The sequence below is a fragment of the Lithobates pipiens genome, unplaced genomic scaffold (assembly GCF_037356315.1).
Source record: "Lithobates pipiens isolate NorthernLeopardFrog02 unplaced genomic scaffold, aLitPip1_a1.2 Scaffold_162, whole genome shotgun sequence".
Taxonomy (NCBI): domain Eukaryota; kingdom Metazoa; phylum Chordata; class Amphibia; order Anura; family Ranidae; genus Lithobates; species Lithobates pipiens.
In genome coordinates, this window is record NW_027507750.1 from 7,017,946 (window position 1) to 7,031,943 (window position 13,998).

General features: G+C 39.4%; 1 protein-coding gene across 1 annotated transcript; it reads left to right on the forward strand.

Moving 5' to 3' along the window:
• Positions 1 to 861: 861 nt before the first annotated feature.
• ZNF703 (zinc finger protein 703) lies at positions 862 to 6,174 on the forward strand. The gene is given in 7 exon segments (XM_077484821.1): positions 862 to 1,145; positions 4,039 to 4,693; positions 4,696 to 4,746; positions 4,749 to 4,814; positions 4,817 to 4,903; positions 4,906 to 5,335; positions 5,337 to 6,174. Coding segments are annotated over 7 exon segments (1,572 nt in total). The 5' UTR covers positions 862 to 941; the 3' UTR covers positions 5,416 to 6,174.
• The last annotated feature ends 7,824 nt before the right edge of the window (positions 6,175 to 13,998 follow it).

Sequence of the window (13,998 nt, forward strand, 5' to 3'; positions counted from 1 at the left end):
TATTATATTTTAACATGATGACAATAATAATGTAATAATTCATTGAAAAAAAAAAAGTAAAATAACTATGTAAATAGAACAATAATAATATAATATAATAATGAATAAAATAATATTATGTAATAATATCATGTAAATATTTTAAAATATAATGTAAAATAATAATAATATAATATAATAAGGAATAAATAATATCATGTAAATATTATAAAATATATTTAATATAATAATAATAATTATTATTATGGATGATTATTATTATTATATGTTAAATATTATAAAAGATGATTTAATATGATAATAATAATAATAAATAAATAATAGCATGTAACTATTATAAAAGCTGATTTAATATAATAATAATATATAATATCATGTAAATAGTATAGAATATGATTTTATAATAATATTAATAATGTAATAATAAATAAATGATCTAATGTAACTAATATCAAAGATGATGTAATATAATAATGATAATATTATAATGTAATAATAAATAAATAAAATGTGTAAATATTATAAAAGCGGATTTAATATAATAATAATAATAATAATAATAACAATACAATGTAATAATAAATAATATGTAAATATTATAAAAGTTGATTTAATATAATAATAATAATAATCATATCATAATGTAATAATAAATAAATAAAATCATGTAAATATTATAAAAACCTAATAATAACAATGTATCACAATGTAATGCAGGGATTGTGGGATGGGATGATGAACACACATTCCCTGCAGCACTCGCAGGGTTAACCCCCATCCTGTCTCCCTGCAGGCCCCGCCCCCCCTGCGCTGTGATTGGCCGCCCCTGCCCAAGCCTTTGAAGTGCAGTGTGGAGCTCTGGGTTGGGTTAGAGCTTTGCAGCCAGCTGGAGGGAAGGGAGCAGAAGGGGATCCTCTCCACCCTGGCAATCCCTCCTCCAAATGATCTGTTCTCCCCTCGGATCTAGCACCGACCTACCGACCTGCCCGACTTCTCCGCTGCCCAGTCTCGCGCCCAGCCACCCCCTGCGCCAGGCCAACCGACTGCCCATCAGGGTGCTGAAAATGCTGACTGCACACACTGGGCACTTGCTGCACCCGGAGTACCTGCAGCCTCTCTCCTCCACCCCCATCAGCCCCATAGAGGTAAGGAGCCTGGCATCGCCCTGTGGATGGATTGCACCCCCGACCAGGATCTGCTGTGTGTGTTGGGGGGTCGGATGGTGTATGGGGGGGGGGGGAGGATAAGTCTCCGGGATCCACACCCTGTCCTCTCCGGTTGTAGGAAGGATTTTATATTCCTTTCTTTGTGTGCGACTTGTAAGCTTTACGTCCGACTTTTCCTCGCATGCGATGTATTGTGTGAGCGATTTACTGGCACCACTGCCCGGCAATCCGCCCCTAATACAGGGGGGCACTGCCCATCTGCTGGGGGTGCAGCATGAGGAGTGAGACCGAAAAGATACAAAGTTTTTTTTTTGTTTTTTTTTTATCATAGAGAGAAGATACAAAGTTTTTTTTTTATTATAGAGAGAAGATACAAAAAGATACAAAGTTTATATACAGGATAAGATACAAAGTCTAAGATATAGAAAATATACAGAAAATAGAAAGTCTATTATATAGAAGAGATATAAAGTTCATGTAGAGAATAGAAAGTCTATTATTTGGATGAGATACAAAATATCTATAGAGATAGAATAGGATACAAAGTATCTATAGAGATAGAATAGGATACAAAGTCTTTGATACGGAAAAGATATAAAGTTTATATAGAGAATAGAAAGTCTATCATATAAAAGAGATACAAAGTATATTACATAGAAAAGCTGTGAAGTTTATTTCGTGTATTGTCGGGTATTGTCGGGATTCCTATCTCTGTAACATAGGAAGTCTTCTTCTTTCTCTAGATTTCACATACGAAGTCTCTTTCTTCCAGTCATGTGACTGACATTTTCTAATCTTATTGGACTCAACTGTCACTTATTAGTGTAGAAGCTTTGTGATTGAGCCTGGGCAATCCTCTAAGTTTTTTTTTTTTTTTTTTTTTTCCTTGCAATATTTTCTAATAGTTTCTAATTAAATTATATTTTTTTGATCTTGATCCGGGTTCCTTTTTCACTCCCCCCCCCCCCCTCCCTTCCCTCATACCAGGCCCCCCCCCCCCCCCCCCCCTTCCCCTCCTCCTCCTCCCTCCTAGTCAGTTCAGAGCCCCTGTCATTAATCATCCCATGGCAGTCCCTAATGATAAAGTTTCAGGAGATTTATGGCCTGAAAATAATAGCTGGGCTCTGTTGAATAGCAGCAAAGGGGGGGGGGGGGGGGGGGGGGGGGGTGTAAGAGGAGTGGTTCAATCAATGTGTTTTATAGGTTCTCAGGCTCCGGGGCTTCGATTTTTGTCACCCGAAATCTCAATTTATTTCCGCTTTTTACGGTTGAAGCGGGACGCGGTCGTCCGATCGCCTGCTTTGCGTTGGCCGGTTCTTTGTTGGGTTGGTCGAGGCCGGCGGTTGTTTGCCCTTATTTTGCAAAAAAAAAAAAAAAAAAAAGGAGTCGAGATTGCGGCTTGGCGTAGGTTGGATATATTTATTGCGTTTCGAGATCTCGGTTGAGGATTTGTAGCTTGTTAAATGAGAAATGTACTGAAGAGCTTGCGCTTCACGGCAGCTGGGAAACTAACGATAGAAAAGAGACACTTTGTTTGACCCGAATCCATCTACATGGCTTGAGATCCAAAGAATATCAAGATTGCTAGAGTATTATATATAAAGATTATTAGAGGAGACCAATCGGTGGGGCTGATGTACTAAGCTCTGGGGGGGGGGGGGGGGGAATTCCCTTGCAAAGTGAGCAGCCTATTTGCCTTTATGATATATAGAAAGATTATTATATAAATATAATATATATAAAGGTGTTTTATATATATAAAGATTATTAGAAGAGAGAAATCAGTAGGTTACACAAGGGTTGTTGTACTAAGCTGGGGGGGGGGGGGGGGGTTTTAAGCTCTGGGGGAAATTCCCTTGCAAAGTGTGCAGCCTATTTGCCTTTATGTTATATAGAAAGATTATTAGAGTATTCTATATGGGGATGTTATATCGAAAGATATCGAGATGTTATATCGAAAGATATCGAGATGTTATATAGAAAGATTATTGGAGGAGATCACTCAGTGGGTTCCATAGGGGCTGATGTACTTAGCTCTAGGAAAATTCCCTTGCATAGTGAACAGCCTATTTGCCTATATGTTATATAGAAAGATTATTAGAGTATTCTATATAAATATAAAATATATATATATAAAGGTGTTACATATATAAAGATTATTAGAAGAGAGCAATCGGTAGGTTATATAAGGGTTGATGTATTAAGCTTTGGGGGGGGGGGGATTCTAAGCTCTGGGGGGAAATTACCTTGCAAAGTGAGCAGCCTATTTGCCTTTATGTTATGTAGAAAGATTATTAGAGTATTCTATATAGAGATGTTATATCGAAAGATATCGAGATGTTGTATAGAAAGATTATTGGAGGAGACCACTCAGTAGGTTCCATAGGGGCTGATGTACTTAGCTATAGGAAAATTCTCTTGCAGAGTCAACAGCCTATTTGCATTTATGGTATATATAAAGATTTCTAGAGTATTCTATATAGAGATGTTCTATATAAAGATTATTAGAGTATTCTAGATAGAGATGTTCTATATAAAGATTATTAGAGTATTCTATATAGAGATGTTCTATATAAAGATTATTAGAGTATTCTAGATAGAGATGTTCTATATATAAAGATATTGAGATGACATATAGAAAGATTTGTTAGAGGAGACCAATCAGTAGGGTGCATTGGGGTTGATGTACTAAGATCTGGGGGAAAAATGCCCTTGCAAAGGGAACAGCCTATTTGCCTTTAGTAAATCTCCACCATGTTGTTTTCTCCACTCTTACGACTCTACCACTCTTACCCAATGCCTTTAGTAAATCTCCACCATGTTGTGTGCTCCACTCTTACCAATGGTCGTGTTCTTCTTCTTCCCCCTTTAGTTGGATGCCAAGAAGAGTCCTCTGGCCCTGCTGGCCCAGACCTGCTCTCAGATCGGGAAGCCTGACCCCCCTCCTTCGTCTAAGCTGAACTCGGTGACGTCCAGCAGCCACAGCGACAAGGAAAGCAGCCGCAGCTCTTCCCTGAAACTGGGAGATTCTCCAATAGAGGACAAGTCGAGCTTCAAACCTTATTCCAAGGGAGGAGAGCCGAGAAAGGAAAGCGGATCTTCGAATGGCGGCACCGGGGACAAGGCAGGATTTAGGGTCCCTGGCGGTTCTTGCCAACCTTTTTCTCCGCACGCACCCTCTCCGTCCTCAAGGGTGAGCTCCCCCGGACAGCACTGTGAATCTAAAAACGTGGACGGGCAAGAGAAAAAAGAGCCCGAAGCCATCAAAGTTAGTGCTGAGGTGTCTCAAAGCAACCCCACCCATACCAGAGCCAGTATCAGCAACTCCAGCGCCGAGTCCAGCCAAAGCGGGGACGTTACCCCCAACAACAAATCTGAGCCACCATCGATGGGATCCAGCCACGTGGCCCCGGTGTCTCCTTACAAAGGTGGACACTCAGTCTTTCCTCTTCCACCATCTGGCATTGGATATCATGGATCCATAGTGGGTGCTTATGCTGGGTACCCATCACAGTACCCTGGGTTGGATCACACAAATCAAGCCTGGTTAGTAATCAGCTTTCTGGGACTTTAGGTTTGCCGGGAAACCACCCAGCTCCAGTCCTTTGACCGGAGCCTCTCCTCCGTCTTTCATGCAAGGATTATGCAGGGACCCTATTGTCTGAGCTACCACAATGCCTCGCACCTCGGTAGCAGCTGCTCCACCTGTGTGCATGATCCATCCGCCCTCAAGTCTGGATACCCCTAGTCTACCCCAGCCACCCTCTTCATTCGGTGCACACTACAATGTCTTCCACCGTCACCCCTTCCTTGTCCGGCCACCCTCTCTATACCTACGGCTTTATGATCCCCAATGACCCAGTCCCTCACATATGCAACTGGGTGTCTGCCAATGGACCTTGTGACAAAAGATTTTCCTCGTCAGAAGAACTCCTTGCCCATTTACGGACTCACACCTCCTTGCCGGGGGCCGACAAACTTTTGGCTGGTTACCCTACATCTGGTTTGGGGTCCGCTGCTTCCTGCCACCTCCATCTCCCTCCGACAGGGCCCGGAAGTCCAAACACACTGCCAGGGTCTCTGTTAAGGAGTCCACATACTTTGGGACTAAACAGGTACCACCCATATGGAAAAAGCCCCTTAACGCCCAGTGGTCTCCCAGTACACTCATTCCGCAGGATCTTACTATTCGCCGTACGCTCTATACGGACAGAGGTTAACGTCAGCTTCAGCGCTAGGATACCAGTAAATATATCGAATTCCCTGACTCATAGACTGTATATTTATTTACTGTATGTTAGCTTCAAGCTGGGAATATTAAGTGCATTATTTACAACAAAAAAATCCAATGGTATGCAAACATTCTGTGCCCCCCCCCCCCCCAAACAATTCTTTTGCATTATCAGTTTGTCTTCCATTTGGTCTTTTTTTCTTCTACTTGTTTTCTTTTTTTTTTTTTTTTCTTTTTTTTTCTTCTTTTTTTTTTTTTTGTGCAGTTTTGCATGATATTCATCGCTTATTCAAAACCCTTTTTTTCTTATTATTTCCCTCTTAGGAGGTTAACAAAAAAAAGAAAAATTTTAAAAAACGGCCTCCTCTTAATTTTTGTACAGCTCTAAAGAAGTGTATTTTTTGTAATGTGTTCTCGGCATGGAGGGAAGCGGGTGGGAGGAGGAAGGAGAGAGGGAAAAAGGAGAGGAGACAAATGCGTTGGTGGCTATCCAAAATTGGCAAAAACTTATTTTGTTTAATAAATTGACTTAAATATTCACTTTGTGTTTTTTTTTTTTTTTTTTTTTTTTTTTTATTTAAATCTCCCATCTGTTTTTTTTATTTTTATTATTATTTTTTTTTCCCTGTAACTGAAAGATTTTTCACAATGGGTTTGCTGATTTTACACCGAAAGAGAACTCAATGCCAAAGCATTCACAAGTCAAAATATCTGGAATGTATTGATTACAATAAACAATGTTTTTGTTATAAAAAAAAAAATATATATATATATATATATTTAAAGATTGTTTATGGTTTTAATAATCAAATACTGTGCAGTGGTTGCAGATTTAGAGATCTGCTGCCATCTGCTGGAAATCTGTGGTATTGCAAATTTTGCCTGGCACTGAGGAGCAAAGGATCTGAACAAAAAAAAAAAAAAAAACATCTAGACAATACATATTAACAGCATTTCTTTCTTTTTTTTAATAAGATTTTAATGAGATTATTTTATTTTGCATACTTTACCTGCACCGAAGAGCATGGGATCTGAACAAAAAAATATAGACAATAAAAATTAACGGCTTTTTTTATTTTTATTTTATTTTTAGTATATAATTCTTAAGTTCATAAGGTCAGGCTTTTCTATACGTAAAAAGTGCAAATTTATTTAATGAAATATAAGATTTTAATGAGGTTATTTTATTTTGCAAACTTTACCTGCACTGAAGAGCATGTGATCTGAACAAAAACAAATTAGACAATAAATACTAATAGCATTTTTTTCATTTATTTTTTAGTATATAAATTCTTAAGGCCATAAGGTCAGGCTTTTCTATATGTAAAGTGCAAATTCATTTAATGAAGTATAAGATTTTAATGAGGTAATTTTATTTTGCAAACTTTACCTGCACTGAAGAGCATGGGATCTGAACAAAAAAAAAAAATGGACAATAAATATTAACAGCATTTTTTTTTTTTTTTTGTATATAATTCTTAAGGCCATAAGGTCAGGCTTTTCTATACGTAAAGTGAAAATTCATTTAATGAAATATAAGATTTTAATGAGGTTATTTTATTTTGCTAACTTTACCTGCACTGAAGAAGAGCATGGGTCCTGAACAAAATTTTTTAAACGATACATATTAATATCATTTTATAATTCAGAAGGTCAGAGTTATTTTATAATGCAAAAAAAAAAATGTAGACAATACATATTAACAATTTTTTTTTTTTTTTTTTAAGTACATAATTCTTAAGGTCATAAGGTCAGAGTTAACATGGCTTTTCTATATTTAAAGTGCAAATTCATTTAATGAAGTATAAGATTTTAATGAGGTTATTTTATTTTGCAAACTTTACCTGCTCTGAAGAGCATGGGATCTGAACAAAAAAAAAAAAAAGATAATAAATATTAACAGCATTTTTTTTTAAGTATATAATTCTTAAGGTCAGAGTTAACATGGCTTTTCTATATTTAAAGTGCCAATTCATTTAATGAAGTATAAGATTTTAATGAGGTTATTTTATTTTGCAAATTTTACCTGGACTGAAGAGCATGAGATCTGAAGAAAAACAATTTAGACAATACATATTAATAGCATTTTATAGTTCAGAAGGTCGGAGTTAAAATGTTTTTTCTGTATTTAAAGTACAAATTCATTTAATTAAGTTCCTGCATTTTATGAGGATATTTTCGTGAGTTATTCTATAATGCAAACATCACCTGCACTGAAGAGCAAGGGATCTGAACAAAAAAAAAAAAAAAATAGAAAATACATATTAATAGCAGTTTATAGCGGCGTTTATTATTCATAAGGTCAGTGTTAACATATCTTTTCTATATTTAAAGTGCAAATTCATTTAATGAAGTGCCTGCATTTTATGAGGGCTATTTTGATGAGCTATTATGTAAAATTCATTATAAAACTGCCAAGGTTTTAGGCACTTGCTTATAATTTTTTTATTTTTTTTCTAGTTAATTTAGCATGCAGAAAAATTCACAAGACATATTTGAAAAGAGTGGAAAGGAAAGGAGTTTTCTAGTGAGTTTCCACACATCTGCATATCTATGGACTCTACAGGTTTTATCATTTCAAAATATGTACACAATATATAAAATATTATAAAATATACAGAACCACAAAAAAAATATTGCCATGATATAAATATATATATATATATCCATAATATATATAATTATAATATAACTTCAGAATTTTAATATAAGATTTAAAACCACAAAAAAAAAAATGTACAACTTCAATAATTTATATATTTTTTTTTACCCCTTATAAATTATTATTTTATGTTGCTCATAGCAAAAATTGAAATCCCTGGTTTTACCAAGTGGCATGGCTGCTAACAATGTAAGAATATTTCCATGGTCACTTTACAAATGACGTGAAGAAGCCACTTACCAGCCTTAGAGGGCTGCGTCATACTGCAGTCCCATTACAGCATCGCCACTACATAGGCTGTCTTTGAGATTTATGCTTTTTATTATTATTTATTATTTTTTATTATAATACAGGATTTATAGAGCGCCAACGGTTTGCACAGCACTATACAATATAAAGGGGGACAGTACAGTTACAATACAATTGGAGAGCGGAGGAATACGAGGGCCCTGCTCGTTTACAGCTCACAATCTAAGACGGAGGGTCAAGGGATTTTAAAGATTATTCAAAGGCCAAAATTAAAGAGGGAGAGAAAGACCTGAACAGATTCCAAAGCAGAGGGGGTTCTGTTCAGATAAAAAGTAGTAACTGTCGAAAATTGTGGACAAGACTATGACCAAGATACTGAATACTTTTAAACTCAGAATTTCTTGTAATAGGTTTGGAGGAATATATATATATATTTTAGTTTTTTTTGAGGGTTAATAGATTTTTTTACAATTTTTCTTACATTGCCAGTAAATAGAGTAAAAAGGCACTTTCTCTGAATATCCCTTCATGTTACCCCCCCCCCCCCCCCCACCTTCTAATTTATGGGGTGTATTTATAAAAAAAATTCCTAGAGATGTTCGTCTTGATAAACTTCGTGTACGTTCGTCCTGGGCAAGCCGGGGGGGGGGGGGGGGGGGGTCATGGGAGGGGAGGGATGTTGGTGTTTCTGATGGATCGAGTTATTATAATTATTATTATTCAGGATTTATAGAGCGCCAGCAGTTTGCGCAGCACTTTACAATATAAAAGGAGGCCGTAGAATTACAATACAGTTCAGTACAAGAGTGTTAGGAGGGCCCTGATCCCTGAAAGCTTGCAATCTAATTGTGCTATAATATACAGGTATATAGCGTTCTAAATAAAAAGTTCTGGATGCATGTTGGACACCAGGGGGCAGGGAGGGGGCCTGCTCCTTAGAGCTTGCAATCTATCTATATAGTTGTGGTATATAGCGTGATACATAAGGGAGGGAAAGGAGGGCCCTTGTCCTCAGAGCTTACAATCTAATTGTGTTATTATATACAGTTATATAACATGATAAACTGTTCTAGATGCACATTGGTTGGTTGGACACCGAGGGGGGGGGGGGGGACCCTGGTCCTCAGAGCTTACAATCTTATACTTAAAATTTTAAAAGTAAAGGAGGGCCCTGTGCCTGAGAGCTTGCAATCTAATTGTATGATAATATACGCAGCGTTATAAATAAACAGTTCTGGATGCACATTGGAGGGGGGAGGGCCCTGTTCCTCACAGCTTACAATCTAATTGTGTTATAATATACATGTATATCAGGTTATAAATAAACAGTTCTAGATACACATTGAACATCGGGGGGCGGGGGGAGGAGAGGGGCACTGGTCTTTAGAGCTTACAATCTAATTGTGTTACAATATACAGTTATATAGCGTGATAAATAAACAGTTCTAGCTGCACATTGGACACTGGGGGTGGGGGGGGGGAGCCCTGGTCCTCAGAGCTTACAATCTTATATTTCAAACATAAATGAAGGAGGGCACTGGTCCACAGAGCTTACAATCTAATTGTGTTATAATATACATGTATATAAGGTTATAAATAAACAGTTATAGATACACATTGAACAACGGGGGGGGGGGGGGGGCACTGGTCTTTAGAGCTTACAATCTAATTGTGTTACAATATACAGTTATATAGCGTGATAAATAAATAGTTCTAGATGCACATTGGACACTAGGGGGGGGGGAGAGCCCTGGTCCTCAGAGCTTACAATCTAATTGTGTTATAACATACATGTATATCAGGTTATAAATAAACAGTTCTAGATACACATTGGACACCAGCAGTAAATGAGGGCCCTGGTCCTCAGAGCTCACAATCTTATACTTCAAATATAAATAAAGGAGGGCCCTGCACACGAGAGCTTGCAATCTAATTGTGATGTAATATACAGTTATATGGCGCTATAAATAGATACACATTACTTCTGGATGCACATTGGACCCGGGGGGGGGGGGGGGGGGGGCTCTGGTCCTCCGAGCTTACAATCTAATTGTGTTATACAGTTATGTAAGTTCTATATGTTCTAAATAAACAGTTCTGGATGCACATTGGACATCGGGGGGGGCTGGTCCTCGGAGCTTACAATCTTATACTTCAAATTTAAATAAAGGATGGCCCTGTGCCTGAGAGCTTACAATCTAATTGTGTGATAATATACAGGTATATAGAGCTATAAATAAACATTGGATGCACATTGGACACCAGGGGGAAAGGGGTGTGGGGGGGGGGGGCTGGTCTTCAGAGCTTACAATCTAATTGTGTTATAATATACTTGTATATAGCATTCTAGATGGAGAGTTCTGGATGCACATTGGACTCCGGGAGGGGAGGGGGCTGCTCCTTGGAGCTTGCAATCTATCTATATGACTGTTTTATAATATACAGTTATATAGCGTGATAAATACACTGTTCTAGATGCATATTGGACACCAGGAGGGAGGGCCTTGGTCCTCAGAGCTTACAATCTAATTGTGTTAATATATACAGATATATAGCATTCGAAATAAAAAAGTTCTGGCTGCACATTGGACACGGGGGGGGGGGGGGGGGGGAGGGGAAGAGGGGCCTTGTACAAGAGAGCTTACAATCTAATTGTGTTATTATATACAGGTATATAGTGTTAGAAATAAACAGTTCTGAATGCACATTGAACACCGTGGGGGGAAAGGAGAGCCCTGGTCCTGAGAGCTTGCAATCTAATTGTGTTTTAATATTCAATTAAATAGCGTTATAAACAGTTCTATGTGCATTGGGCACCGGGGAGAAAGGAGGGCCCTGATCCTCAGAGCTTACACTCTAATTTTGTTATTATATACAGTTCTATAGCGTTATATAAATAAACCGTTCTGAATGCACATTGGGCACTGTGGGGGTGGGGGGGGGGGGAGCCCTGGTCCTGAGGGCTTACAATCTTATACTTCAAATATAAATAAAGAGGGGTCCTGGTCCTTAGAGCTTACAATCTAATTGTGTTATAATATACAGTTATTTGGCATTATAAATAAACAGTTCTGAATGCACATTGAACACGGGGGGGGGGGGGGGGGGGGGGGCCTGGTCCTGAGAGCTTGCAATCTAATTGTGTTTTAATATTAAATAGCTTTATAAACAGTTCTGAATGCACATTGAACACCGGGGAGAAAGGAGGGCCCTGGTCCTCAGAGCTTGCACTCTTTTACTTCAAATTTAAATAAAGGAGGGTCCTGTGCCTGAGAGCTTGCAATCTAATTGTGTGATAATATACAGTTATATGGCATTATAAATAAACAGATCTGAATGCACATTGGCCGGATGGACCCTGGTCCTCAGAGCTTACACTCTTATACTTCAAATATAAATATATGGTAGTTGCTGAGATCGCCATAGAAGTCACCTGAATGATTTATCTATGTAGGACTATGAGGGGAGATTTACTAAAACCGGAGAGGGCAAAAATCTGGTGCAGCTCTGCATAGCAACCAATCAGCTTCCAGGTTTTATTTTCAAAGCTCGCCTGAAGAAGCCGAAGCTAGAAGCTGATTGGCTGCACCAGATTCTGATGCTCCAATTTTAGTAAATCCCCCCCATAGTGTGTTCTTTTGATGTAGCAAAATCTTCATTTTATTTATGAATGGAATAGATAAAAAGAGCGATTCAATGGTTCGTGAACTTCGTTTTAATTTTTTTTTTAGGAATGTGTCTTTATTGGTTGTGATTGTTGAGCACAAGGACAATGATCTCTTCTTCTACCAGCAAAGTAAACGGCAACAAGATACATTGGGGGGTTAGTTACGAAAGGCGAATCCACTTTGCACTGAAAGTGCGCTTGGAAGTAAAGTCGCTGTAGATCCGAGGGGGGGACATGCAAGGAAAATAAAAAACAGCATTTTAGCTTGCACGTGATTGGATGATAAAATCAGCAGAGCTTCCCCTCATTTCAGATCTTCCCCTTAGATTACAGCGACTGCACTTCCAAGTGCACTGCCAGTGCAAAGTGGATTTGCCTTTTGTAAATAACCCCCGATGTCATTCTTTTTTTTTTTTTTTTTTTTAATGATAGAAATCTTCATTTTAGTAACAAATCCATTCCACCCACTGAAATGTTTATACTTCACAAGTGTATGGAGGGATCTACCTTCACCACCCCCCCCCCCCCCCCTTCACCCCCCCCCCCTTCACAGCGGTGCGGCTTCAGGTGAGACATGCGATAATCTACACAATGAATAGGGCAGCGCTTCACAAACAAACAAAACAAAACAACGTTAAAAAAAAGCGATATAAAAGCGCCAAACCGCAAAACTGAGATCTAAAATAAAGTTCAACTCAAAAAACATTAACCCCTTCAATACCGGGGGGGGGGGGGGGGGGACACTTAGACACCTTCCTGCCCAGGTGCCAATTTTCAGCGCTGTCGCAATTTGAATGACAATTGCACGGTGACGCTACACTGTACCCACACAATTTTTTTTTATCATTTTGTTCCCACAAATAGAGCTTTCTTTTGGTGGTATTTGATCACCTCTGCGATTTAAATTTTTTGCGCAACAAATAAAAAAATACAGAAAATTGTTTCTGTTAAAAAAATTTGAAAATAAGTACGCTTTCTCCTTCAATGATGGGCACTGATATGGCTGCACTGATGGGCACTGATGAGGAGGCACCAATGAGGTGGCACTGATGGGCCCTGATAGGTGGCACTGATGGGCTCTGATAGGTGGCACTCGTATGCGGCACTGATAGGTGGAACTGATGGGCACTGAAAGGTGGCACTCGCATGCGGCATTAATGGGCACTCATGGGTGGCAATAATGGGCACTCATGCGGCAGTGATGGGCGCTCATAGGTGGCACTGATGGGCACTCATATGAGGCACTGATGGGCACTCATATGCGGCACTGATGGGTGCTCATAGGTGGCACTGATGGGCACTCATATGAGGCACTGATGGGCGCTCATAGGTGGCACTGATGGGCACTCATAGGCGGCACTGATGAGCGCTCATATGCGGCACTGATGGGCACTCATAGGTGGCACTGATGGGTGCTCATAGGTGGCACTGATGGGCACTCATATGCGGCACTGATGAGCGCTCATATGCGGCACTGATGGGCACTCATAGGTGGCACTGATGGGCACTCATAGGTGGCACTGATGGGCACTCATATGCGGCACTGATGGGCGCTCATAGGTGGCACTGATGGGCACTCATATGCGGCACTGATGGGCACTCATAGGTGGCACTGATGGGCACTCATATGCGGCACTGATGGGAACTCATAGGTGGCACTGATGGGCACTCATAGATGGCACTGATGGGTACTTATGGGTGGCACTGATAGGTGGCACTGATGGGCACTGATAGGTGGGCACTGATGGGTGGTACTGATGACACTAATGGGCGGCACTGATGGGTGGCATTGCTTGGCATCACTGTTCTCTTTTAGTACATACTGGTGCCAATCAGTGCCCATTTGTGGGCACTGATTAGCACAGATTGGGCATTCATTTGAACAAACCTGGCCATTCACATGTTGCCCCCTTTCCTGGTGGTCCTAGTGGCTTCCCTGGTGGTTCAGTGTGGTCATCCGAGGGGGGGCTGTGCTGATAAACAATCAGAACAGACCCCCCCTCCCCATGAGGAGAGCCACCGA